Raw genomic sequence first — 27,720 nt, 5'->3', positions numbered from 1 at the left:
TACTGTCTAAAAAAGTTAATTAAAATAACCTCTTTTAAGTACCACCACAAAAAAGACTTCTTGTATAAATAAGAGAGGCGCAAAAAGACAAAAAAAAACCACATGCTCTGTCTCTCTCCTCCCTCTTTCTATCTTCCTTTGAATAAATAACTTCTCAAGCACACAGGAACTTGAAGAATAAAAATGAAGTTTCCAGCCAAAAGTATGTACAAAGGAACAAGATTGTCTTTCCTTTTTCTTTTCTTTTTTAAGTCCGCTGCTAATCTAAAGCTTTTGAAGACACAAAACGGAGGAGACATGAGAGACTAGTCAATTCAGTTTGCCTTGGATTTGACGGTGAACCTGAACCAGAAAATCCATGTACGAGGGCCCACCCGCTGTCCTGTCCTCAACCATATACGATAAGAACAACATTCCTGAGGAGATAAAACAGAGTTCAAAACTGATCAGTCTTCGGAAAAGTAACCTCGTCATCAAGTAAGCTATGCTAAGAGTAACTTCGAAAGCTAACTCACCTGTTGGATCTCCCCTCTTGCACAATTTAAGGCTGCAAATAGACAAGAGATTTTAAAAGGTTAGAACGGAAATCACTAAATAAAGAAAATATCGAGACATTTGTTTGATACCGTACCGTAGGTAAGAACTTCTTTGCCTCCTAATTTCATTCACCACATCGTTGAACTTCTTTGAGAGCTGATTATCATACTTCTCCAGCACATACTGTGAAGGAAAACATGTTAGGTAACCTCAGAAAAGAGGTTTCTCTTTCACTAATAAAATAAAGATGAATTGTTGAGCATACCTGACTTGGAATGTCAGCAGCTGAAGGAACATTAAAGAGCTTCATCAGGATATCTGAGTTTACTGACTCCCCAACATAAATCAAACCATCGTCACCGTTCTCGAGAAAATAGACTCCATCGTCACGAAGGTCTTCACTTGTCAATGGGATAGGAGAAGGAACTACGGTTTCTTCATTATCCTGATAGATTAAAGATAGAAAAATCATCGGAAAAGAATATAACAAACACCTGAGCATCAAAAAAAAAAAAATATATATATATATATATATATAGCTCCATACCTTTGTATCAAGGTCATGAACAGCAATCATCCTTGGATAAATTAGCGGAATTGCCAAAGGAGTAGATAATGATGACACATGGTTTATCCAAAATGATCGATCATCAATTCTCCCATCCGACCGTAATCCAACACCTTTGGTCAAGGCTGAAAGAAAGATATAATGACATCACAACTTCTGCTCTACTATGTTGCATTCAGCAAACCAAACTAAAATGGTGAAATTAAGTGACAAGGACGTACCGAGAGTATATAGGGGCAACAGCTTGAGTGCTTCAGGAAGAATAAGTTGTCCAGCTGATGTAACGGTAGCACAGAATTTACGATAAGAGCTGAGTGCGGTGATGCAACTACTAATTGCTTGCTCCTTCACCAATGAAAGTGCCTTGGTAGGGATCTCATTAGCCGCTACATAAAAAAAGGAAACACCAGTAGACTATATATCACACCAAAATATATTCAGAAGCATGAAAAACAAAAATATATATATATATACATGTAAAAACATAGATTCAGAAGCATGGACACCTACCTTGTTTCAGCATACAAGCAAATTGGGAATCAAGGTCAGCTGAGCGGAACAAGTTGCTTAGCATGCTTGTACAAGGGAGTGATAAGTTAATAACCCTAATTCTTCTTTCTCCAGTTATGGTCGTATACAGAAGAGCACACTGAATAATATCATAAAGAAAACGTAAACATGATATAAAACTGGTGAACCAACATTTTGGCATGAAAATTATTTTGAATGGCCAAAGTAAAACCTGAAAACCACATTCAGCTCCATCTTGTAGCTTGTCATCATGCTTTAATGTCACCATTACAGCTTTGTCACAGTCAATCTGCATGGGGCTCAAGGTTCGTTAGAAATGAAACAAAAATAAACGAATCTTGCACTGAATAACAACGCTATCGGAGACAACTAATAAAAAAAATTCAAAGGAGGGTGCACCCACCGCAGGTAAATCAATGTCAGTTGGTATGCGTTTACAGAAGCTCCCCGAGTATTCTTGCACTTGAATACCCTACATTACTCGGCAGGAGTTGTTGTATTCATCAATATAACCTAACGTTGAATTTTGCAAAGTAATACATGGAGAGACCTATCTACCCAAAAAAAAATAAAAAGTGTTACCTGACTACATCGAACTCGCATAACAGCCTCAAAACCCTGAGGCCTAGTGATATTCCATCTCAGATCGTTGTAGAGCTTGGGTGGATCTGAAAGAGCTGAGAAAGGGTAATAGCAATAAACCTGGAAACCAAGTACAATGGAAAGTTAAATGCTATCATGACAGAATAACAATTTTAAGGTGAAATATCATCAATTATGCAAAATGGATACAACAAAAAAGAGGATAAATAGATAATTTCAATCTACCTGTCCTCCAGTAGTTCTTGGAATGTCGGAAATTGAAGCCATGTCAACATAGGCCTGACTTGTGATAAATAAGTCTACACAGACCTGAGGCATGTATGGATGCGTTAGAGAGCAAAATATATTGCAACAACTAAGAGAGTGCTACAAAATATAAAATACTACTGGTCAATTCCGATCTATTGGTACCTGGTATTCAGCAAATTCAATAGCCATCGTCCTTAAGGTTTTGTCTGCGGGTTGTAGTAGTTTATGGGCCTCCTGATATCATATATTAAAGAAGAATTATTTTCGATAGTGAAAGCAACGTCAGGACCATATGCCATTAATATTTTTAGACAAAAGGAGCGGGGAAAACCCTAAGAAATGCATTAAAAGTTTAAAACTAAACATTTACTTCAGAACGCACTATATGAAACAAAAAATGAATGTTTACCTTTTCATCCGCAGAGGCATTAGCCCTCCCATCGGCTTCTCTAGAAGAAAGTGCTCCGATGCCAACAGAGGGCAAAACTGTGGAGGAGATGATAATCATATCAGTTATGTTACACAGGTATGAAACGGTACTTAAGGAAACATACATCATGGTGATACAAAGTTTGATTACAAGTGACTGGAATCAAAAGCACTGGTCCAAAAGCATACCTGATTGAAACACCATCAGCTTTCCTCCAGTGCTCTTCATCGCTAAGAATGCAGCCTAGGAGGTGAAAAAGGTTGTATATACATGAGGCAATGGCAAAAGAAGAGTGATACACCTAATATGCACTTTGCTTTATTATTTTCCGATTGTCCAATTCACTCACAAACCCCAATTTGATTTCCTTTATTATTTTCCCACAACTATTAACTCAGATTTTGTTTACGCTTACAAATCAGTCAGCTCGTAAAACTATGCCTATCACCGAACTGCATCCAACTTCCACCTGAGCATTTACATTTGGAAATAACATACCTTAATTGCTGCACCAAAAGCAGATTCAGGACTCTTACTTTCCTGAAACATTGTTGGGATACTTTCCAGCAAAATCTCTAGGTGTTGACGACACTGAATTCCAACAGAATAAAGTAACAGACAGAAATAAGGAAGAAGTAAGGATAACCAATGTCGGTATAGAAGGAAGCAAGTAGCCAAGAGCTTACCTCAGATAATTGAACAATGACATCTGTTTCTAAAGGTGTATAAACATCTTGAACATCAGGAACAATGAGCATTAACGGCTGCACAGAAGAAGAGCAATCAAAATCACAACGGAATCAACAATAGAAAAAAACTCTAACAAGAAAAAGAGAGAGTATACATTCTTACAATTATAGCAGCAGAAGAAGAAATAAAATGAACTTGTTCCAAATTTAAAACAATATAGGTTGTTCGTAATCATGCCTATTGCACACAAGAGTGGCTTTCAAGTGAAGAAATCTAAACAGACTAATTTTATTCAGCCAAGTGATACAGATTATTTGCATCACGATAACACCTTTAATCTATGATACTAAAGGCAGATAAACACAACCTAGATTCCCTTCAAATAACATAGCAAAAGAAACAAAAATGACTAATGTAAACATTCACCTGTTGCAGTGCACGCTTCAAATTATAAAAGTGTATTGTTGAGTCAAATGTGGCAATTCCAACAAATGTCCTAGGCCCTTCCTGCAAAATGAATACATGATTTTGTTAAAAACAAGCAATGTTTTCAAAACATATCTACCAAAAAGCATTACTCTAGTGACCATCCTAGCCCAATTTCAAGAATATGCCACATCAGCAACCAAACAAAAGAAGAGAAAAAACCATCCCACACCAACAAGTCAGGCATTATGAGACATAGTTTGGGTATGGAAGAGAATTGATGTTTTCCAATCAGTCCTAAGATTCTTGGGTGTTATTCTCTATGATCCTCCTATCAGGACTTTGTTTCATTGTGAAAAAAAAAGTGGTTTTACAGACTTATTTTAGGAAGAGTTCATTAAATAGAGTGTGATAAAAGTGAAAGCTAATACAATACTAAATAAAGGATCCCTAAAACATTCTCCAACAGGGACACTCTCTATTGAACAAGTCAGGTGTACAATGTCTTGTACATTTAAATAATTGGACAGAGCGAGAAAACTTACAGGAAGGTCTGAGAGGACTTGCTGGATCGCACTGCAAGCAGCTGCAGTTGCACCTGTTTGAATCGCATTCATTGATACATCAATGAGGAAGAAATACACTGCTGGCATTGGATCTCGTACCTGTAAAATAGATATTGATTGTTATCTCCATCTGGTTGCAATGAATCAAGTAGCTTTCTTCGCATCAACAAACAGATCTAATTATCATATTAGTATGAAGGTAGCACGAAATTTTAGCCCAAAATAATCAGAAAAAAAAGTTGACATACTAACCATATATTCTTTTGTAGCAACAAAGTCAACAGTTCCCCTACACAGTTCAGGCCTTTCATCAGCATCCCTACGTTTACCATCTGGACCCAGATTACATTGATAGTCACGGGGAGTCTCATCAGTGTATCCTGTGCAAAAATATTTGATTAGAAAATGGATCACAAAAACATTCCAAATTATTGAAGTTCTAATTGGATATGATGGTTGGCAAAAAAAAAAAAAATTGTTATGGTGATAACAATTCATAGGGAGCGGCTTCTCTTAAGACCATAGTCGCAACTTCCTTGGCTAGATTTTCGAGGTGAAATGAAAATTCACATAATATTACTTTTAACTCAGTAAGGTAAGACAGTATAATTCTACTGTAGAATTTTTTTAGTTTTCTCGTAACTTGGAACTCACTATTGAAGTTGATGTAGGATTAACTTATTATCGATGGCCTTTATTTATGGGAAGAGTAATATTTACCGCACAGGTTACAAATGAACTTCCTTCCTTGGTCAACGAACTTCATGAAAGGATTGATGTATCCCTTACAACGTGAGCATCTAACAGGGCCACTCTCACCAAAGTCCACAACCTACTCAATAACATCATGATTTGAATTTTCCGTAAGAAACCCATAAAGTTATATACGCAACTGGAAACTACAGGGAATGATCAATGAGACAAGAGAAGGCAATAAATATAAACAGTGCAATCCATGAACGTCAAAATGCTAATGCCTTGAATGATCCGAAAAGTCGAGTATGGGAATAGTTTAATCTTACTTGGATAGGCTCTTCAGAGGGATGAGAAAGCGCCAGCGGTTGGATAATTAACGCCAGTTGCATACCAGATGTAGAAAGAAGATCAACAGTACATGGGATCTATTGTGGAAACATATCAATATTAAAACACAAAGAGTTACATTTAGCTTAAGACATTCCGTTTCATACTTACCTGATGGATTGTGCACCTCATGTAACGTGGGCTGCAGTTTCCAGTGTCTCTAGCAATATAATCAACAGTAGTAGGCTTCAAAAACAAACAAGAGAGATTCAGGGGGAACAGATAACATTTATTCAGTCTCACAGTAATTAACAAATGAATATTATAAGACATACAGGTGGAGGATTAGCCTGATTCTCCTGGCGAGTTTCATACATGATTGGACCTGAGATTGAACCTGGCCTTGGGATCTGATTAAGATCAACCTTCGAGGGGCCAGACACAGTGGTCATCGACTGATTTGGCACTGGACCCATGCCATACATAGAACCAGGGGTGCCAGGAGCAGAAGGATGCTACGAATTTTCAAATTTCAAAAGCAATTATAATAAATCTCACAGAGGAAACTCTAGCCTACGGAAAAAAAAAAGGCAAGAATCTAATGATACAAGATCAATTGAACCCTGCCACTACCAGCGCTACGCTTTTAAATTTCAGTATGAGAGCATGTTTTACTTTCATCCTAATAAGGGCATTGCATGTTTCATCAAATCATACATCACAGAGCTTCAGAGATTGTACCTGCTGTGCTGGCAATCCATAAGGAAAGCCTCCTGGCATGGCATAAGGGGCACCAGGAAAAGTTGTTGGGGGAGGAATTGAATGAGCAGGAGGCGAAGTTAATGGTGAACCTCCAGGGAGAGAATGTGCATTGGGAGGCTGTCCATATGGAGGTGGTGGACCCATCATAGAACCACCTGGAAACTGAGATCCTCTGGGAAACCCCCCTGGACCCATCATGGGAGGCCCATTTGGGATAGGACCCGGACCACCAGGAGTCATCATCGGAGGAGGCCCATTAGTCACGGGACCACCAGGCATGGACATGCCAGGTCCCATAGGTGGAGGTGAACCAAAACCAACCGGGCGTGGTCCAGAAGGAGGAGGTGCAGCTACACCTCCAGGTGGACCTGGGAAAGCACCAGGGGGTCTAGAGCCGAAAGGTGGCTGACTAGAAGGTGGACCACTAGGTCTCCCAAAGGGAATGCCGCCAGGTTGGGACAACTGAGGTGGTCCACCTGGTCTAGTCAATGCAGGAGGAGGAGGTCCAGGCCTCGGCATAGGAGAAGGCCTAGGTGGTGGTTGTTGTTGTTGGACACCGTAGGAAGGAGCTGACTGAGGATAAGGTTGTGGTGGTGGCTGACCAAAAGGAGGAGATGGTCTAGGACCAGAACCAGGCATGGGAGGAGGCGGGCGGAGAATGTTCAAGTTGTGCATGTTGGCAGCTAGAGAATTTGGAGGAGCGGTGTTTTGAGGATTGTTTGGTCTTTGTGCTCCTGGAGGCACTGGAGCAGCCATGCTTCAATCACAAACCTACACCACAACAACAAACAACAAATCAAATATCTCCCCTACGTTCGAACCATGATCATCATCTCAAATTACTTGATCCGGACTCCTAAGCGATCAGTGAATACCAGAATAACCAAAAATCAAAGAAGGAAAATTGCCTGTAAATCAGAGAATTTTCGGATCTGTAAGACAAGGAGAGCGCAAAAAAAAAGAGATCAGATCTGAGGAATTATGGATATAAACGAATAGGGCCCTATAGAGATCAACAAGAATAAATTACAATTACGATTCGATTATCGCAGAACACAAAAATGCAACAAATATTACGAACCTGAAAGTAGAAGAAGATTTGGAGGAGTATGTATGTCTGTCTGAGAGAGTGGATGGAGAAGAAGGGCATTGATTAAATATAGCGTTTAATCAAAACAGGTTAAGATCCGGTTTGGACAGAACCGTTCGCGTTCACCTAACGTTCCTTATATTTCTGGTTCGGTTTAAGTTGGGTTCCATACGATATCATTCTTCTTTTCTCTACGACGAAAAGGGAAAGTATCTTTTTACCTGGGAGGTATGACATCGCCTATCCAATTAAAATTTGCCATATCATTTCTTTTATATTTTAATTAATTTTATGACATTATAAATATCTCAATTAAAGAGAAGATTTTTTTCTCTTTTTAGCCCCATAATAAAAATCTCATTATGTAATAAATAATCAATTTACCATACATGAATTTGAGTAACTTCAATAATCTTATACAATTTTAAATAAAAAAGTTGAAATTTTGAAATGAATTGAGAAAAAGAGAAAAAGAGTAAAAGTAAAATGGTTTGAGGATATGAAGATGTAAATTTTAGATGCATACAAAAAAAATCATTTGTGCGTAATAGTAACAATTAGCACATTTGTGTTTTCTAAATTGTTGCAATGACACTTAATTCTTTTGTATGTATCTAAATGAGGATATATTTTGTGTGAGTAAGAAAAATGGTTTGTGTGTGTAAAAAAGAAAAAGAGAAATGATTTATGTGTGTAAGAAATGAGGATATGAAGATATAGATTTTAGATGCATACAAAAAAAATTATTTGTACGTAATAGTAGCAATTAGCACATTTGTGTTTTGTAAGTTGTTGCAATGACACTTAATTCTTTCTCTTGAGATCCTAAAATCATCAAGTGACGTGGAAACATGGTTACTCTTACCTCATGTACCTATTAGTTGTGTGTTCAGCACTGGTCTCATTTTATTTTGCCTTGTATCCATTATACCTTGTCCAAGTATGTTTTTGAGACATCTATCTTTTCCTTGCATAATAGTATTATGTTGTATTCGACCAAAAAAACATTATTATGTTGTATAGGTAAATTTCATTGTTGTATGAATCTGTCATCGCTGTTTAGAGCGGCTGGAACCCTATGTTTGTGTTGTTGTTTCAAAAAATATCTTACGGACATTTGTCATAGTGAGCTTCCACATTACTGGCTGAGAGACATCTTCTCATTAAGTGAGTGTATCTGGTCATCGATGCAAAAAAAGTAAACAGTAGAAAACTTGTACATTAAATGGTCTTGTGGGACATCTACTAAAATTATATTCATTCCATGAGAATTGATAAATGATTTTTCAATGTATATATTTGAGTGAATGACTGTTTTGTTTGCATTTCTGGTGGTATTGAATTGTGGTCATCTTTATTGTAAATTCCATATATTATGGTTGGGCAAAATATCAATAAAATTTTATTAGATTTGTCATTTGTTTCTATTTGAATCGAAAATTCGCATAAATGTAATTCTATGAAGAAAATCAAATCATAATATTCAATATCAGTTGAAAAAATCAAATCACAACTAATAATAGTTTAAAGAATTATATATATATAAATATATAATTATTATATTTTATGTAAGTTTTATAATATTTTTATTTATAATATTTTTACTATTTTAATTATTAGAGCTTTAAAAATTAAGTAAGTTTTTATAATAAAATATAATTATTCATATTAAGTGGGGGTTATTGGTTGGTGTATTTTGATGGATTTGAAAATCCAAACTAAATCTAGTGCTATTGGTTTTATGATTTTAAAATATATATTGAAATCATGTGTTATTCGTTTAATGATTCATAAATTCTAATTCAAATCAAGTGTTATTCGTTTAATGATTCATAAATTCTAATTCAAATCAAATGTTATTCAATCATACGGATTTACTAATAGATTTGATTTCATAATGTATTTGAATGGATTTGCATGGATTTCTTTGTGAAAAATACAAAGACCCAAATCCGAAGGAAAACCTCCGGATTTGTAAATACTAATCCGAAAAAATTGAAAATTTATATATTCTACTTGGATTTATAAATACTATATTGATTTCTAAATCAATAAAAATATATAAACCAATAACACCTCCTAAGTTTGGATTATCTATTTATTTAGTTTAAAAATTATTTTATTTGAACAACTCGAATCAAATTTTTGGTTAAATACATATAATTTTTTGGATATCCTAACACCGAATATCGAACTGCTAGAGATCAAATTAGATGAGGAATTTGATGGTCAGGATAAAACGAACCGGATCACGATTATCTCGAAAATACAAATACGAATATTTGTTTCGTTCCCACCACTAACATATACAATAGTGAATTTATAGGTCTTTGATGCGTTGCTATTATGTTTCATTAGTTGAGTGATTTAAATTATTCAGTTTTTTTTTCAACTTTTGGCATTTATTTTAATATTTCAATATGTGTACTCCAAATTTTGTTGTAGAAGTGTTGTTTCGAGTTTAGATAGTTAACCCATTCTTTGGGCGTCTTCATTGCAATTTTGTATATTGTATTTCCTAGGTTTCACTATTTATCATTTTGGTGACCGGGTCATTATCCTAATTTAGATTTGAGTGGATCTTTATATTATTTGAATGATCATAGTTGTCACTTTATTACAATTGGTTATTTTGCAATTTTTCGTTTTGACTGTATTGTGATTTCTAAATGTAATTCAATAATAACAAAAACGCTCTCTTCTCTCTCTAAGAACTTGCAGACAACAAGGCGGCCGAAAACCCTAGCTCCGACGTCGATTCGCGGCGTCGGAGGCTCACCTTCTCTACCCTAACTCTCTTTTCCCCTTTGCTTCCACCTCCACGCTCAACCTATGCCGATATGTGTGAATCTCTGTGCTGCCGTACTCCTTCATGACTACTTTCAGTCAACCAAGGTGGTTCCGGCTTCTTATGGAGAGACGACGAGGCACAAGGAAGAACGACGGAGGTGGGAGTCGGCTTTTAGGACTGACGGTAGCGGCAGATCCAGTTTTTCCCCTTTTTCGATCTACGTTGCTACTGTCACGGTGACGGCGCGTGACGCGGCGAGACAACTCCTAGAGACCGGATCTACCTTTCCCTGAGGCGGTGAGACGGTTGGAGGAGGAACGTAACAGACGGCGAACAGAGGTATGTCTCTTCGGTCCTCGGAGAGACGACGTGCTGCAAGGGCTTCGACGATGGTAGAGTCAACCGGAGGAGAGGCTTTTGCGATTCAAGCGCGGTGGAGACTAGCTTCCCAGCGCCGGAAACGGACTAGTGGTCGTTCCGGTGGCTGGTCTTCACACCTTTTGCAAGCTGTGATTTGTAGTGCTGAGTTTTCGATTGCTGTCACCAAGGTCCGCTTTTATTCCGGACGGTCATGTTCGGTTTCAGGCTCAGAGCCGGGGTAGTGATAGCTGGAAGGGATGATGCTTGTCCGGTACGCACCGGTGGTGTTGTATCTGTTGGAACATGTACGGAATTCAAATCATTAGGGGTCCAATGGTTTGGATTAGAATGAATGTCGGTCTAGTGTCTTGATCTTCTTGTAATTCATTACGCTGGCTGGGTGGTCTAATTTAGGGTGTAAGAGCCGGTTTATCTCGAGTCGTGGGATAAACTCGGCTCGGAGTGGTGAAAGTTACAGCGACGCACTGATTAGGTAGCGTAGGATCCAACTTAGTGATTCTAGGTGTTACTAGATCGCGTCGTTTGTACGTCGGGTTGAAAACTCGTGTGGTTGTAATCCCGTGTTCACAATTTGGAAAATGAAAGTTGATGTTGAGTAAAAAAAAAAAAATGTAATTCAATAATCAATATTTTATATAGTTTAATACATAATAGTGATCGTATAATGATTTGATGTCTGGACATATTTATTTGAAATATATCATAAATTAACATCAGCCTCATGATCCTCCTTAAAAATTCAAATATCTTTAAATGTTTTTCTATATGCTACACATATCTATTGAATATTCACAAATTTTTACGATTGGACCAAGTCTTTTGCTTTTATCATTGTTTGGACAACTCCACCTCTGGCCAACAGCTCAAGCATTATCTGAAAAAATTAGAATATATATATAGCATGGATCAAACAACAAATTTGTTTACAGAAATTAATTGAACTGACCTATTTTCCAATTTTTGGCTAATGGTTGTATCTTTGATTACAGCTAGCAGCTCATCAAACGTTTGAAGAGTAATTTTCATCTGAAAGTTCCCCATTTTTCAAGTAAGCAAAAAATCATTCATTAGACATTTTGTTGCCAACTTTACTTCAGCACCTTTACCTCTTGCACTTGGCTTCAAGAAGCTCTGGTAAAAAAAAGTTCGATGGTATAAACATATTATTCAGTGAGAAGGGGCTACACTACAAGAAAACAGCGGCATACCGAGAGAAAAAAATCATCGGAATAACACTATTCCGACGACATACCGACGAAAAAAATCCTCGGAAATTCATTTTTCCTCGGAAATCCCTCGGAAATTTCCGACGGAATTCCGAGGAAACTCCGAGGACCACCAGTTCGTCGGAAAGGTCCTCGGAATATACCGAGTGAGGACTTCCTCGGGATATTTCGATGGACTTTCGGATGGTCCAATCCTCGGAAGTTCTGACGAAATGTTCCTCGGAATTTTCATCGGGAATTTCCGAGGAACGGAGCCATCGGAAAATTCCGAGGAAATGTTGTCAGAAATTTCCGAGGGCCCATTTTCTCGGAATTTAAAAAAAAATTAATTTTTTTAAAAAATTAATTTTTTTAAAAAAATAAAATTTTTGAAATTTAAATTCGAAAATATAAAATTAAAATTAAAATTGAAAACATATTAGATAATATTCAAAGTTGTACAAATAAAAATAAAACATTCCGAGTTTTTGAAAAAAAAAACTACGGGTCTTGCACGTTCGGGAACACTTCGTTCGGGTACATCATCTTTATCATCTCCATCATTTGCTCATTCAGCCTCTTATGTGCCTCATAGCCCGCCTGTTGAGCCGCCATCTGGGTCTCCAGCACAGATATGCGATCATCCTTGTCCTTCAACTGAGCCGTAAGTACTTCTGGATCAACAAAGGGTGGTGGTGCAGAAAAAGAAGCAGCCGACCGGGAGCGACGACCCAAGCCGACCAAACGTCCCTTCTTCTTTGGAACCGATTGAAATAGAAAATAGCCAAATTTAAATAATATAAAAAGATGATAAAATAAAAATCAAGAAATAAATAAATTGAACTTAAAAAAAAAAAGAAATTACCGATTCAATGATTCGTTGATTCGAACCCGAGACAAGTTGGTCGAAGCCGTCGAATCGTCATCCTCGGTTTGAAGCTGAGACACTTCGTCTTGCACCTGAGTTTGGACCAGGGTGACCACGTCCCTCACAAGACCATCATCAATCTGGCCGGTCTTCTTGTTGGTATACGCCCTCTTCATTAGGGCGAAATCATCAACCGGTTCGCCATCATTTTCTTCCGCCTTGAAAAAACATAAATTAAACAAACATTAGAAATTTGAAAAAATGCACAAAAAATCAAATTTCAAAACTTAAATAATTGAAGAAAAAACGGCTGAACTTACCATGCGATATCCCAGAGTAGCAATAGATTGAGCACCCAAGTTATGCTTGAAGACGCCATTCCCGTTACGGTCGCTCCTGCGGTTGGTGAAGTTGGTGGAAGAAGTTTCTTTTGTCTCTTCCTTATCCCAATGCGCACACAACTCCTTCCAGATCGTGTCGTTCATTGACTTTGGAACCTTTTAATAAAAAAAAAGAAAATAGTTAAATAAAGTAAAAATAGTTTAATAAATTAAAAAATTGTTTAATAAATTAAAAATAACCTTGTTTATTTCCCACTTCTTCTTCCACTCGTGGATCTGCTTCCCATAGTTGTCCATAACTTTATGGACGAAGTGGTGATAGATAAAGAGCGTATCATCGGAATTCCAGTTGAATTCTTGCTGAAAAAAAAACACAATTAGTAGAAAATTTATATTAAAGATTAAAAATATAAGTAAAAAATTAGAATACTTACCGCAAACTGACGAAACCACAGATGCTACTTGTCGGTAGGAAAGTCTGTGAAAGTCGGATGTCCCTTGTCGAGGGCCGAGTACATCATACGGTTGATCCATGCGCTGATCCCGTTCCCGGATCGGTTGAACCTAATAAAAAGAACAAATTATTAATAATGAATCAAATTTTAATGAAAATAAATAAAAGTTTAATTACCATGTTTGATCCCGTCCATGTGGATACGGAGTGAAATAGGGAAGATGGTCACGACCGGGCTGTCGAACCAACTCCGCAACACTCATCACTCCCGGAGGACCCGGAGGACCCAGAGGATAAGGAGCGGGTGCAGCAGCGGGACAGGGAGGAGCAGGAGCGGGTAATGGAGAGGGAGATGTATGGTAGGAGCTGTGGGGCGAAGCGGAATCCTGAATATGGCTGGACGAACACCGAGACTGGCTCCCCGTACCACCACGACCACGACGCTGTCGAGGCCGGGTCTGATCATCATTAGACCTGTAAATTAAAAAAAAACATATTTAAGAATTAGTTCTAATAATTCTAATAACTAAAAAACAGTTTAAATAAAAAATAGTTTAAAAAATAGTTTTTAATCACAAAAATATAAATAGTTTAATAATTACAAAAAATAGTTTTAATAAATAAAAAAATAGTTTAATAATTAGAAAAAATAGTTTAATAATTACAAAAAATAGTTTTAATAATATTAAAAATGTTTAATAAATATAGAAAATAGTTTAATAATTACAAAAAATAGTTTTAATAAATAAAAAATAGTTTAATAATTACAAAAAATAGTTTTAATAATATTAAAAATGTTTAATAAATATAGAAATTTATATTATATATATATATATTTTTTTTTTAAAATAAAATCCCAAATAATAGGTTTTAATCACAAAAAAAGTTTTATAGATATTAAAAATGTTTAATAATTATATAAATGATTTTATAATGCAAAAAATAAATTTTATATACAAAAAATGTTTTCATATTATATATACATAATTATCAATTATATTTTTATAACCACAAAATTAATAAAAACTAAAAAAAAATTCCAAATCAAGTGAATACCATAATCAAACTCGATTTTACACAATCCTACCATTCACCCTAACAAAAATCTATAAATATCATTCTAAAATCCTCAAATCTACTTTAAAACTTAACAAATCTAACCTAAGAGAGTGGGATAGGGTTCATACATGAAATTGAGGAGGATTAGGGCGGATTCGCTGGAAATCGTCGAGAGAGAAGGGAGGAAACGCCGGAATTCACGAGAGAGAAGAGAGAGTTCGGCGGAGAGGAAGAGAGAGTTCGGCAGAGAAATGGGAAAGAAGATCTGGTTGGACCTAATAAAATGAGGCGTCCGACGGAAACTGTCCGTCGGAATTTCCTCGGAATTATTAAATATTTCCGTCGGAATTTCCTCGGAAATCATTAATTCAATTTTCGCGAAATATTTGGCGGCTTGGTTTACCCGGTTAAATGAAAATATTCCGAAGAATCATGTTTCCTCGGAATACCCTCGGTAATTACCGAGAAAATTCCGAGGAAACAGGGTTTGGGGTTTCAAAACATCAATTTTTTTGCCGTATATCATTTCTTATACAATTGTAATGCATACCATTGATGATTCTTTGTATAGATGATCATAAACCATGAAATAACAAAATTTCAAAAATAATTGTAAGTATTCCCTTTACCGTTTATTAAAGTGTATAAGTGTTTCTCTTATGTTATGTGGTTTTCGTTCATGCAATCATAAAAGTGTTTGGTATTGAGTAAAACACCAAAGTTTGACTTCATAATCTGGTTAAGACACTTAATGAAGGTTATATACGTGTTATTCAATCCGCAAAACGTTGTTTTCGGTTAAAAACCCCTAGTTCCTCAGAATTTCCTCGGAATATTCCGAGGAAAGTCCGAGGAAATAATGGAATTTTCGAGGAACCCCCTATCTTCCTCCGAATTCTGTCGGAATATTCCGAGGAAATTCCGAGGAAAAAGATTCTATAATCAAATCCCTAAATCGACAAGGTCTATTCCGAGGAAATTCCAAGGAAAACCTATCTTCCCTCGGAATTTCCTCGGTATTTCTATTAAAAAAAAAAGTCGATGCTAGTCTGTTTCCGAGTCATCATCACCAGATGAATCTGAATCTGGATCTTGGTGAAACTCTCCAATCACTGGTTCATCCTCTACGTGAACGGCGGCTTCCTCTCCGAAGTCGGTTAAATCGATTACAAGGCCAACTCCAGCTAAATCTTCTGCTGCACTTAAGTTGCCGGATGTGCTTGGTTGTAGTGGGTCTTCCAGCTCAAAACTTCCCTGAACTCGGCCTCTCGGGTTGAGTCTTGTAACAGTAACACATGGATCATCTATGTTCCTTACCCGGGGGTACTTGATATAACAAACCTGTAACATTTAAAAAATTATTAGTAAAATTAAAAATTAATACACATAATGATGACCTTAGGTTCCACACCTGAGCTTTATAATTTCTGGTTAAGAAAGATTGCTAGTCCATCAAACTAATAGATTCTTGGGCAAGGGATAACCCTAGGATACTCTTGAGGATCTACGAGGTTTGACCAGAATCTCAGAATAAAATTCTGGACAACTTACATGTAAGTCGTCGGACGGACGACTGAATCGTAAATCGTCTATACATAATTAAATATTGAATTTTTATTTTTCAATTGCAAAACTAACCTATGACGACTTAATTGTAAGTCGTCGAGTTTAAATAAAATATTGATATTTAAAATTTTTACTAGACGACTGAAATGTAAGTCGTCGAGGAAAGTCAAACTTCTGAAATAATCTAGTCAAATGCAAAACTAACCTATGACGACTGAAATGTAAGTCGTGTAGGTTCTTTGGAGATTTTTTTGTAATCAAACAAAAGTAGACGACTTATATTTCAGTCGTCTCAGAAAACAGATTTCAAAGTCAATTACAAAAATAACATATGCATTGACCAGATGACTTCCAGGTAAGTCGTCTACAGCCAGACGACTTACCTGACTTACCAGGTAAGTCGTCTGAATGAACAGATCTGGAAAAAAAAACTCGATTTCATACCTTAAATTGGTGAGATAACTTCCTTAGCACACATAAGGCTTCTCCAAGCACATAGAATCTCAAACAAAAGTGACCCACCCAGAATCGTTAGCTTCTATGACTATGAACAATAAAATATCTAGAATCAAAATTTTGGGGTTTTTTTAGCTGAATGTGGAGAGAAAGTGAGAGAGATGTTGTGTTTAGTTCATAAGAATGGAGAAATAAAAAGGGTAAATCGATTTTGGGAGCATTAAGAGCTTCAAATTGGTTGTTCATGGTGGTTGGGGTATTGATGACAATGACAATCTTGTAATTACTTGAAGATGATGAGGGTGAGAGAGTAAAAATGTCATTTTGGAAAGAAAAGAAAATTGATGGCATTTTTGTGAATTATATGAACTTGTGGGGTGAATAGGGAAAAACTAATTTCCAAAAAAAAAAGATTAGTTTTGTGTTTGACTTTGAATTCTAGGTCAATTTTGCAAAAAGCCCTTAAAATTACTCCAAATTTGGTGTTTTGATGTCATTTTTGTTTTGTCATCTCTAACCAAAACACCAAATATTACACCAAAATAATATTATATATTATTTAATATTTTCAATTTTAATAATGTTTATATATTTATTATTTTTTAATTGACAAGTAATTATTTTATCACACTTAGATATTATGCTTCTTAAATTTGTATAATTTTATGTTTATAAATTATTGAGAAATTATTTGCATTTATTTTGCTTCATAATAGATCTAAGCGTTTTGGTAAGTTTTTATGTCTGATTGTTCTTCATTTGGTAACTTCTTGTTATATAAAGTTCTTATTTTTTTCCCAAACTAAATGTCACATCCCGGGCCCGAGCCCAATTTTTAGTGACAAGGCCCGTGATGATTTGGCCCATGTAGAGAAAACCCTAGGGTTTTCCCCTTCCTCTTCTATAAAAAGGAGGCAGCCCCTTAGGTTTTCTCCAGAGACTCAAAACCTAGCGAAGCCCTGCCCAGTTGGAGAGAGAGAGCAGCCGCCGGCCACCAAACCACCACCGGAGCCACCGCGAGTCACCGGAGCACCGCCGGCGACCGTGTAATCTCACCGGAGAGGAGATCTCGCCGTGTTTCGATCCCTTCTCGTCGTTTTCTTGAGTCTTCTACTCTTTTTCTTCTAGACCCAGCAACTAGTGAAGGTAAGGAAACCCTAAACACTCTCTTTTAGATCTCTCCTATCTCCTTCTTCTTCTTGATCTCTGATCTAGGGTTTGGGTGGAAACCAACCCTTGTTCTTGTAGATCTGGTTAGTAAGGACCCGTAGAACTCAGATCTACATCAACTTTCATCTCATCTCGCAGATCTAGGCTAAGGTGAGGGCTTGTTGCAATCTCTATCTCCTTCTATCATTATCTCATCATGGTAGAAGTGTCTAGGTTGATCATTCCTCCTTACTTGTTACCTTCTATAGATCTACTAATATAAATAAGTATACAAATGATATATATAAATATCTTGATGCTTGATGTTTGAAAAATATAGATCTATTGCTAAGGTTGTTAAAATATGGTTGAATGATGTTTGAGGATTGAATGTGATGATTGTATTGATTGGGGTTATTCTATAAGAGGATGATATCTATATAATGGGAAGATATAAATGAGTTAGAGAATGCTTAAGGCATATGTGTGCCGGTGTAACGTGGTGGAATGACATATATGTATGTCTCGGGCGTTACATCGTTTCTTGTTGGGTCATGTGGCAATCGTTTGAGTTGGCATGATTCATCGCCGGAGCGGGCATGCGGCGTGCCTGTAAATGAAGTAACGTAGAAGCGTGATGTCGTGGAGACAACGTGGATCGTATGAACATGGTGGCGGATCAAGCGAGAACCGGTGTCGGTAACTTGATTGCGTGAAGGCGTGAGACAGCGTGATGTCGTGGAGACAACGCAACATGAAAGTTCTCGCGCGACAACATGAGGAACGCGGGTACCGATTTAGGTGGCGTGGTCTCATTGTTGGCACCGCCGGGGTTTATCCTCGTTTCTTGTTGATTGTTTTCAATTACTGAATGTTAAAGTTAGATGTTTATGCTATGTTGTGTGATGATTGTTGGTGATTGATTTCGGGGCTCCTAGAGCTTCCCTCACTGAGTATTTGTCGAAATACTCAGCCCTCCTTTCTTTTTCAGGTGAGTTCGAGGAAGTGCAGGAGTGATCGTCTCGGTGTGGTGTCGGTTTACGGGTGTTTGGTTTTCTTTAAGTTGTTTTATTTTAAGACTTGGTGATTTGGTTTTAAGCGTTTCCTATTCGTTTTAGTACGTTTTTGTAAAACATTTGAATTCGATCCTTGGGAATGAGATTTGCATTGGCCTATTTAAGTATTTTTATTGGTAAAGGCAATGTGAATTCATGCCGTCTCGGTTAAGCGAGATATGGGTGTGACAAGTGGTATCAGAGCTGAGGTTAGAACCCCCGGTCCTAACCTGGGAGGCTGTAGAGAGGAAACGTTTTTTTTTGTCCGGTTCCTATCGGAATAAAGTTTAAGATCTTTAAAAACTTTCGGATTTTTAAAGATGGTTTGGATTTTAAAGAAGGATAAATGGGGATTTTAAAAGTTAGAGTCAAGAGCACCATCGAGACCACTCCTTTACTTTGAACTCATTCATTCGTCATTCATAAACAGGAAAAAGTTCTAAGTGTTAGTTTTGCGTGAACAGGATGGCACCAAGAGGAAGAAGAACCGCTAGGGGAAGAGGCACTGCAACACGTGTGGTTCGGGAAGCTAGCCCGACCAATTCTGTGGAAAGTGTGAATGGAACTAACACTGAGACTAATGGTGGAAGCTCAACAAAGGGGAGTCAGCAGAGTGACCAACCAGCAGGGTATGCCGAAATGATGGCAGAGTTGCAAAGATACCGTGAGCGTTTTGGAGATCAAATGCGTGAAGAATCCGCTGAGGGAACACCACACCAGGCTGATGCTCGCGAGTATGTACCGGGTGTTGGAGTGTGTCACCGTCATCCGCCTCCGCCCCCACCGTTTGTGCCAGCTCATGTTCGTGGACCCACCTACTGGGAAGTGATGAAGTACATGAGGGACATGCAAATGGATCATTTCAGTGGGAAGGCCAGTGCCACCTCTGCAGATAACTGGAGGAGGAAGCTGGAGAAGAACTTGGATGCAGCCAGGTGTCCAGCCGAGTTCCGTAGGGAATTGGCTGTTCATTACCTGAAAGACGAAGCCATGATATGGTGGGAAGGTGTCGTGGAATTAGCGCGAGGAAGCTATGAGTTGACTTGGGAGGACTTTAAGGATGAGTTCACCCGAGAGTATGTTCCCCCTGAGGCTACAGACAAGATGGAGAACGACTTTGAGAATCTGCGCCAAGGAAACAAGACAGTGAAAGAGTATAAGGAAGAGTTCAATCGTTTGAGAAGGTTCGCCCGCAGACGCATGGATGAGCAAGACCTAATTCGGAAATTCATGAATGGACTAAGGATTGATTTGAAGAACAGGTGTTCCCTTAGAAAGTATGACCGTTTTGCGGAACTTGTTGAGACCGCAGCTTTACAGGAGATTGGCTTGGAAGAAGAAAGCAAGCTTACAAGGAGCACTCAGTCAAAGGCGACCAAGCGAACTTGGGAAGTCGCTAATACACCCCAAGCCGCAAAAAGTGAAGGAGGCGCAACTTGCCATAGGTGTAATAAGAAAGGACACCACGTAAAGGATTGTAGATTCCCACCGAATGTTCGATGTTACCGTTGTAACAGAGAAGGACACACTTCGAATGCATGTCGTATGCCAGCGCAGGGAGCACCGCAGCAGGGAGCTGGGCGCAATGAGCAGTTACCGCCACCACCAAAAAGACAAGATGTGGCTGGACGAGCCTTCGTAGTCGGGGACCACGAAGGAGGAGAACCGATCGTTGGTATGTTTCCTATACCTACTTGTCTAGATGTTTACTTATAATTCTTGTTTGGTCCAAGTATAGTAGACTTAGACATAGTTCAAATTGTGTAGGATCGGTTTTAGTTGGGGGAATAAATGCCCATGCCTTATTTGATACTGGCGCAACACATAGTTTTGTGTCTCCCACTTTGACAAAGTGTTGGACCTTTGAAGGCATGTTCGTTTCGAACGCCAAAGGAATAGAAACCGCAGGGACCGAGTTAATGAGGTCTACTGGAACGTATGAGGATGTCCCCATCGTCATAGAAGGCATTGAGCTTAAAGGAAATTTGGTGGAGATGGAGTTAAACCACTACGAGGTGATCTTAGGCATGGATTGGTTGACATATCACAAGGCCGTGATGGATTGCCCAAAGACACGCGTCTACATCCCTAGGACTGAAGGGAGAATAGTTTTCCAAGGGATAAAGAGAAGTACGGGAATCCCCATCATATCCATGATGCAAGCAGAAGAGTTATTGGAGAAAGGAAGTGAAGCTTATCTCGCCACTATCAACATCAAGGGATCAGATAAGGAAGCCGACTTAGACACCATTCCGGTTGTAGCCGAGTATACCGATGTTTTTGAACCGTTGACAGGACCGCCACCAACGCGAGGTGATGCGTTTACTATAGAATTAGAACCTGGTACGGCACCAGTGTCAAAGGCACCGTATCGCTTGGCACCAGCAGAAATGGCTGAGTTGAAGAAGCAGCTGGAGGATCTAATGGATAAGGGATTCATTAGACCAAGTAGCTCACCATGGGGAGCGCCTGTCCTGTTTGTCAAGAAGAAGGACGGAAGTTTTAGACTTTGCATCGATTATCGTGGATTGAACAAAGTGACGATAAAGAATAAGTACCCTCTGCCAAGAATCGACGAGTTGTTGGACCAACTACAAGGAGCGTCATGGTTCTCAAAGATAGATTTGGCATCTGGGTATCACCAAATCTCGATAGCGGAAGAAGACGTAAGGAAGACGGCCTTCCGGACACGTTATGGGCACTATGAGTTCGTAGTAATGCCATTTGGACTTACTAACGCACCGGCAGCGTTTATGAAGATGATGAACAATGTATTTCGGGAATACTTGGACAAGTGTGTGATTGTATTCATCGACGATATTTTGGTATACTCTAAGAGCAAAGGAGAGCATGATTGGCATCTAAGAGTAGTATTGAACAAGTTGCGAGAGCAGCAGTTGTACGCAAAGTCAAGCAAGTGTAGCTTTTGGCAGCGAGAGATTGGGTTTTTGGGGCATATTGTATCCGAAGCCGGAGTGGCTGTGGATCCAGAGAAAATTGTCGCCATTACAAAGTGGCCTACACCTGGAAGTGCTACTGAGGTCCGTAGTTTCCTTGGACTGGCAGGATACTATAGGAAGTATGTGAAGGGATTTGCAAGTACTGCTAAACCCATGACAATGTTAACGGGAAAGGATGTGAAGTTTGTGTGGTCAGACGCTTGTACTAAGAGTTTTGAAAGGCTGAAGGAACAGCTAACCCAAACCCCAGTATTGGTATTACCAAGGCCAGGTGTACCATACACGGTTTATACGGATGCGTCTGGAACGGGACTAGGATGTGTGCTTATGCAAGAGAAGCAAGTGGTCGCTTATGCATCAAGACAACTGAGACCGCATGAGGTCAATTATCCGACTCATGATTTGGAGTTAGGTGCAGTTGTGTTTGCCCTTAAGATTTGGAGGTCTTATCTCTATGGAGAGAAGGTGCAAGTGTTCACGGATCACAAAAGTTTGAAGTACATATTTACCCAAGGAGACCTGAACCTGAGACAACGCAGATGGATAGAGTTATTAGCGGACTACAATCTAGATATCGTCTACCACCCAGGAAAAGCAAACCAAGTGGCCGACGCCCTCAGCAGACGTAAGGTCGACGTCTCGGAGGCAAAAGAGGTGCAAGAGTTGGTTGCTACTTTGGCTAGTTTACGGTTATGTGCTACTACTGTAGAGGATAGGACAGCTGCATTGGATGCCTTAGATCAAGCAGATTTGTTAGAAAGGATCAGTAAAGCTCAACAAGGAGATGAGTCATTGCAGAGAATGATTTCAAAGGAGGTTGTTGGATATCGCACCACCACAAATGGAACTTATCTATTCAAAAATAGGGTGTGTGTGCCGAATAGTAAGGATCTGAAGGACGAGATCTTGAGACAGGCGCACAACTCTCAGTTTTCTATCCATCCAGGAAGCACCAAGATGTATCAGGACTTGAAACGCTATTACCATTGGGAAGGTATGAAGCGGGATGTTGCTACTTGGACTTCTCATTGTCAGACTTGCCAGATGGTTAAAGCAGAAAGACAATTACCAAGCGGGCTTTTACAAGAGTTACCATTACCCGAATGGAAGTGGGATATGGTGACAATGGATTTTGTTACTGGGCTACCAATAACAACTGGGAATAAGGACGCGATTTGGGTGATTGTGGATAGACTCACCAAATCTGCACATTTTCTAGCTATCAAGAAAACTGATGGAGCAGATCGCTTAGCGCAAAAGTATCTGGAAACTGTGGTACGATTGCATGGAGTGCCAGTAAGTATCGTATCAGACCGTGACCCAAAGTTTACTTCGGCATTCTGGCAGGCATTTCAGAAGGCACTAGGTACAAAGGTACACCTTAGCACGGCTTATCATCCACAGACCGATGGACAGTCTGAGCGGACGATACAGACGCTTGAGGACATGCTAAGAGCCTGTGTACTTGATTGGGCAGGAAAATGGGGCCAATTTCTACCATTGACAGAGTTTGCTTACAACAATAGTTACCATTCGAGCATTGGGATGTCTCCATATGAGGCTCTATATGGGAGACCATGTCGAACTCCATTATGTTGGACAGAAGTGGGGGAGAGACGAGATTTAGAGCCGGACATGGTTAAGGAAACCATAGAACAGGTGGAATTGCTCAAGTCTAGACTGAAAGAGGCTCACGATCGGCACAAGAGTTATGCTGACCAGAGGAGAAAAGCGTTGGAGTTTGAAGTAGGAGATGAAGTATACTTGAAAATGAGAACCTACCGAGGAACAGCCGAGTACCGCAAGTTGAAAAAGTTGAAGCCAAGATTTTTAGGACCGTATCGCATCATTGAGAGGATTGGAGCAGTAGCATATCGACTTGAGTTACCGCAGGAGTTATCGGATATCCACAATGTGTTTCATGTGTCAGTTCTAAGGAAAGTTGTTCGAGAACCAGAGTTGATTCTACAGCAGCCACCAGAAGATGTTAGTCGCAATTTAACAGCTCAAAGCAAACCAGTTAAAGTCTCAGAGATTAAAGACATGGATGTCCAAGGGAAAGTGACCACGATGATCCGTGTGAGCTGGGAAAGAGATGGAATATGTGAGGAGACTTGGGAGCCAGAGTCACATATGAGATCGTTTTATCCAGAGTTGTTTCCAAGTGATGAGGTACCAGAGGAGGTTGACGTGAATTCGGGGGCGAATTCTTGTTTAGTGGGGGAGAGTTGTCACATCCCGGGCCCGAGCCCAATTTTTAGTGACAAGGCCCGTGATGATTTGGCCCATGTAGAGAAAACCCTAGGGTTTTCCCCTTCCTCTTCTATAAAAAGGAGGCAGCCCCTTAGGTTTTCTCCAGAGACTCAAAACCTAGCGAAGCCCTGCCCAGTTGGAGAGAGAGAGCAGCCGCCGGCCACCAAACCACCACCGGAGCCACCGCGAGTCACCGGAGCACCGCCGGCGACCGTGTAATCTCACCGGAGAGGAGATCTCGCCGTGTTTCGATCCCTTCTCGTCGTTTTCTTGAGTCTTCTACTCTTTTTCTTCTAGATCCAGCAACTAGTGAAGGTAAGGAAACCCTAAACACTCTCTTTTAGATCTCTCCTATCTCCTTCTTCTTCTTGATCTCTGATCTAGGGTTTGGGTGGAAACCAACCCTTGTTCTTGTAGATCTGGTTAGTAAGGACCCGTAGAACTCAGATCTACATCAACTTTCATCTCATCTCGCAGATCTAGGCTAAGGTGAGGGCTTGTTGCAATCTCTATCTCCTTCTATCATTATCTCATCATGGTAGAAGTGTCTAGGTTGATCATTCCTCCTTACTTGTTACCTTCTATAGATCTACTAATATAAATAAGTATACAAATGATATATATAAATATCTTGATGCTTGATGTTTGAAAAATATAGATCTATTGCTAAGGTTGTTAAAATATGGTTGAATGATGTTTGAGGATTGAATGTGATGATTGTATTGATTGGGGTTATTCTATAAGAGGATGATATCTATATAATGGGAAGATATAAATGAGTTAGAGAATGCTTAAGGCATATGTGTGCCGGTGTAACGTGGTGGAATGACATATATGTATGTCTCGGGCGTTACATCGTTTCTTGTTGGGTCATGTGGCAATCGTTTGAGTTGGCATGATTCATCGCCGGAGCGGGCATGCGGCGTGCCTGTAAATGAAGTAACGTAGAAGCGTGATGTCGTGGAGACAACGTGGATCGTATGAACATGGTGGCGGATCAAGCGAGAACCGGTGTCGGTAACTTGATTGCGTGAAGGCGTGAGACAGCGTGATGTCGTGGAGACAACGCAACATGAAAGTTCTCGCGCGACAACATGAGGAACGCGGGTACCGATTTAGGTGGCGTGGTCTCATTGTTGGCACCGCCGGGGTTTATCCTCATTTCTTGTTGATTGTTTTCAATTACTGAATGTTAAAGTTAGATGTTTATGCTATGTTGTGTGATGATTGTTGGTGATTGATTTCGGGGCTCCTAGAGCTTCCCTCACTGAGTATTTGTCGAAATACTCAGCCCTCCTTTCTTTTTCAGGTGAGTTCGAGGAAGTGCAGGAGTGATCGTCTCGGTGTGGTGTCGGTTTACGGGTGTTTGGTTTTCTTTAAGTTGTTTTATTTTAAGACTTGGTGATTTGGTTTTAAGCGTTTCCTATTCGTTTTAGTACGTTTTTGTAAAACATTTGAATTCGATCCTTGGGAATGAGATTTGCATTGGCCTATTTAAGTATTTTTATTGGTAAAGGCAATGTGAATTCATGCCGTCTCGGTTAAGCGAGATATGGGTGTGACACTAAAACTCTTCAAACCTACTCTAATCTCTTTGACTTGAAAACACCAAACTTTATATGAATTTTTCAGTTTTGTCTCATGTCTTTCTTACTAATCTATCTTTTTGTAGGTTTTTAATCAGATGATACTCATTTTCCACTCATTTAAAGGTAGATCTATTAATTTTAGATATGTATTTTTGTGTGTTCTATAAATGAGATTTATCTAATCTTCCACTCATTTTTCTGTTTTTAAGCCATTTGAACATTTTTGAATATGCAGTTTTTTTAGATCTGGATTTGATATGCAGGTTTTTCAGATCTGTAAGACTTCTGGGACGACTTACATGTTAGTCGTCTAAAATATAATGCACTAGATGACTTCTAGGAAGTCTTCCAGACGACTTCCATTTCAAAAGTCTGGACTTCCTGAAAGTCGTCTGGACTTCCTAGAAGTCGTCTGAACTTCCTGGAAGTCTTCTGACAAAGTCTTGTTCCATATCAAGTGGAGTCCAAGCTTGTCTTTGTAGAAGAATGATCTATAATAGTTTTGTTTGTGGTTTGTTTTGTGAATTGCATGTCTACTCTTTTAGTTGTGATTTTTTTGTAAAATCAGTAATAATGTTTCCCAAGATGTAATACATGTGCTAACAATGTGTTTAAACATTTACAAATCAATGAACTAATAGACTTCAGTAGCTTTTTTCTTATATTTGGATCTCTCATATGCAATAATAAACTCCAATGGCATTTTTCTCATCTTAATAAACAAGAATGTTGGTAGCTTCATATTGATACAACATTTTAAGAAGCATTTTAACCCTTCTTCCAACTCATAACAATAATCATCATTAGTGTTTATAACAATAATACTTAAGAGATGGAAACAAACAATAGTAACTAGTCAAAGCATATCATATTTTTTATAAGTTTATGTTGAAAAACTTAGTCAGAAATAGTAAAACTAAGGGAGATAACATATTTTGAAAACATGAGTTTTACATATCTTGAAGTTACTTATCACTTTTAAAAATACAAGTTATTCAAAAACTAGCGTATAAGACTTAAAAACTAGCGTATAAGACTTAAAAACTAGCGGAGAAGACTTCCACGGATCAGTTAGAAACTTTAATTAACGTGAATGTTGATAACCTCATAAATATCACCAATTAAGTTATAAATTTCATTCAGTAGCCCAAATATTCATTAGTGAACATGAATTAACAAGAAAATGTTAAAAAGTCTTTATACTTTTAGAGAAAATGCAAGTTTATTAAACATTGACGCATACGACATCCTTGGAGATCATGTAGTAGACTTCCAGAGAAGTCGTCCATTTAGATCGACGTGGACGACTTTAATCTAAGTCTTCCAGACGACTAAAATATAAGTCGTCTGGTAAACGCAGAGGTTATTTTTGCAATTGACTTTGAAATATGTTATCTGGGACGACTGAAAAATAAGGGGGAAATTACATGTTTATCACTTTCATGGTACCACTTTTCATTTTTACCACCACTAAGAATAAATTTTCAAAAATACCTTCTTCATTAAGTGGCAAAAGTCTCTTATGCCCTTATTATTTATATATATAATAAATCATTATTTAAATAAAAAAAATTTTAAAAAAAATAAAATTTAAAAAAAAAATTTATGTTTTTGAATTATAATTTTTCAAATTCGAATTTTTTTATAATTTTTTTTTTGAAATTCTTTTTTCGATTTTTTTTTATTTTTTTTCAAATTTCTTTTTGAAAAACGAAAATTATGTTTGAAACTATTTTTAAAATTTTTTTATATATTTTAAGTATTTATTTATATATTTATTAGAATCCTAAATTTTACATTCCAAAAACCCTACTCCACCCCTCAACTCTAAACCCTAAGTCTAGATTAGTTAACCCTAAGGGTATAATTGTCTTTTACCCTTCATTAAAAGTGAGGGTAAAAGTGATTAGTGTAAACATGAAAAGTGGTACTATGAATATGTTATTTGTGGTAATTTCTCAAAAATAAGTCGTCTACTTTTGTTTGGTTAAAAAAAAACTTCAAAAAAGCTAGACGACTTACATTTCAGTCGTCATAGGTTAGTTTTGCATTTGACTAGATTATTTCACAATTTTGACTTTTCTCGACGACTTACATTTCAGTCGTCTGGTGAAAAAT

The 27,720-nt window shown here is 38.3% G+C and overlaps 1 protein-coding gene across 5 annotated transcripts; it reads right to left on the bottom strand.

The window, feature by feature from the left end:
- Positions 1 to 7,634, bottom strand: LOC106347681 (protein transport protein Sec24-like CEF). Of its 5 annotated transcripts, none has more exons than XM_048734808.1 (26): positions 7,467 to 7,634; positions 6,658 to 7,156; positions 6,365 to 6,615; positions 5,959 to 6,138; positions 5,795 to 5,869; positions 5,623 to 5,721; positions 5,321 to 5,432; positions 4,853 to 4,980; positions 4,580 to 4,699; positions 4,035 to 4,115; positions 3,605 to 3,682; positions 3,417 to 3,509; positions 3,107 to 3,161; positions 2,898 to 2,974; positions 2,651 to 2,722; positions 2,465 to 2,548; positions 2,219 to 2,338; positions 2,040 to 2,108; positions 1,848 to 1,925; positions 1,616 to 1,754; positions 1,327 to 1,491; positions 1,085 to 1,230; positions 803 to 982; positions 632 to 720; positions 516 to 547; positions 1 to 416 (listed from the first exon to the last, which is right to left on the bottom strand). In XM_048734808.1, the coding sequence occupies exons 2-26, from the start codon at positions 7,139 to 7,141 to the stop codon at positions 310 to 312; spliced, it is 3,114 nt and encodes a 1,037-aa protein (XP_048590765.1). In that variant the 5' UTR covers positions 7,142 to 7,156; positions 7,467 to 7,634; the 3' UTR covers positions 1 to 309. The 5 variants fall into 5 exon arrangements, with proteins under 5 accessions (XP_048590765.1, XP_048590762.1, XP_048590763.1 ...); XM_048734805.1 differs by adding an exon at positions 7,294 to 7,317 and having other exon boundaries at positions 6,365 to 7,156; positions 7,467 to 7,571; XM_048734806.1 differs by adding an exon at positions 7,261 to 7,317 and having other exon boundaries at positions 6,365 to 7,156; positions 7,467 to 7,517.
- Positions 7,635 to 27,720: the final 20,086 nt, after the last annotated feature.

This window comes from Brassica napus, chromosome A6, assembly GCF_020379485.1.
Source record: "Brassica napus cultivar Da-Ae chromosome A6, Da-Ae, whole genome shotgun sequence".
Taxonomy (NCBI): domain Eukaryota; kingdom Viridiplantae; phylum Streptophyta; class Magnoliopsida; order Brassicales; family Brassicaceae; genus Brassica; species Brassica napus.
This window is presented reverse-complemented; position numbering and strand designations above follow the sequence as displayed.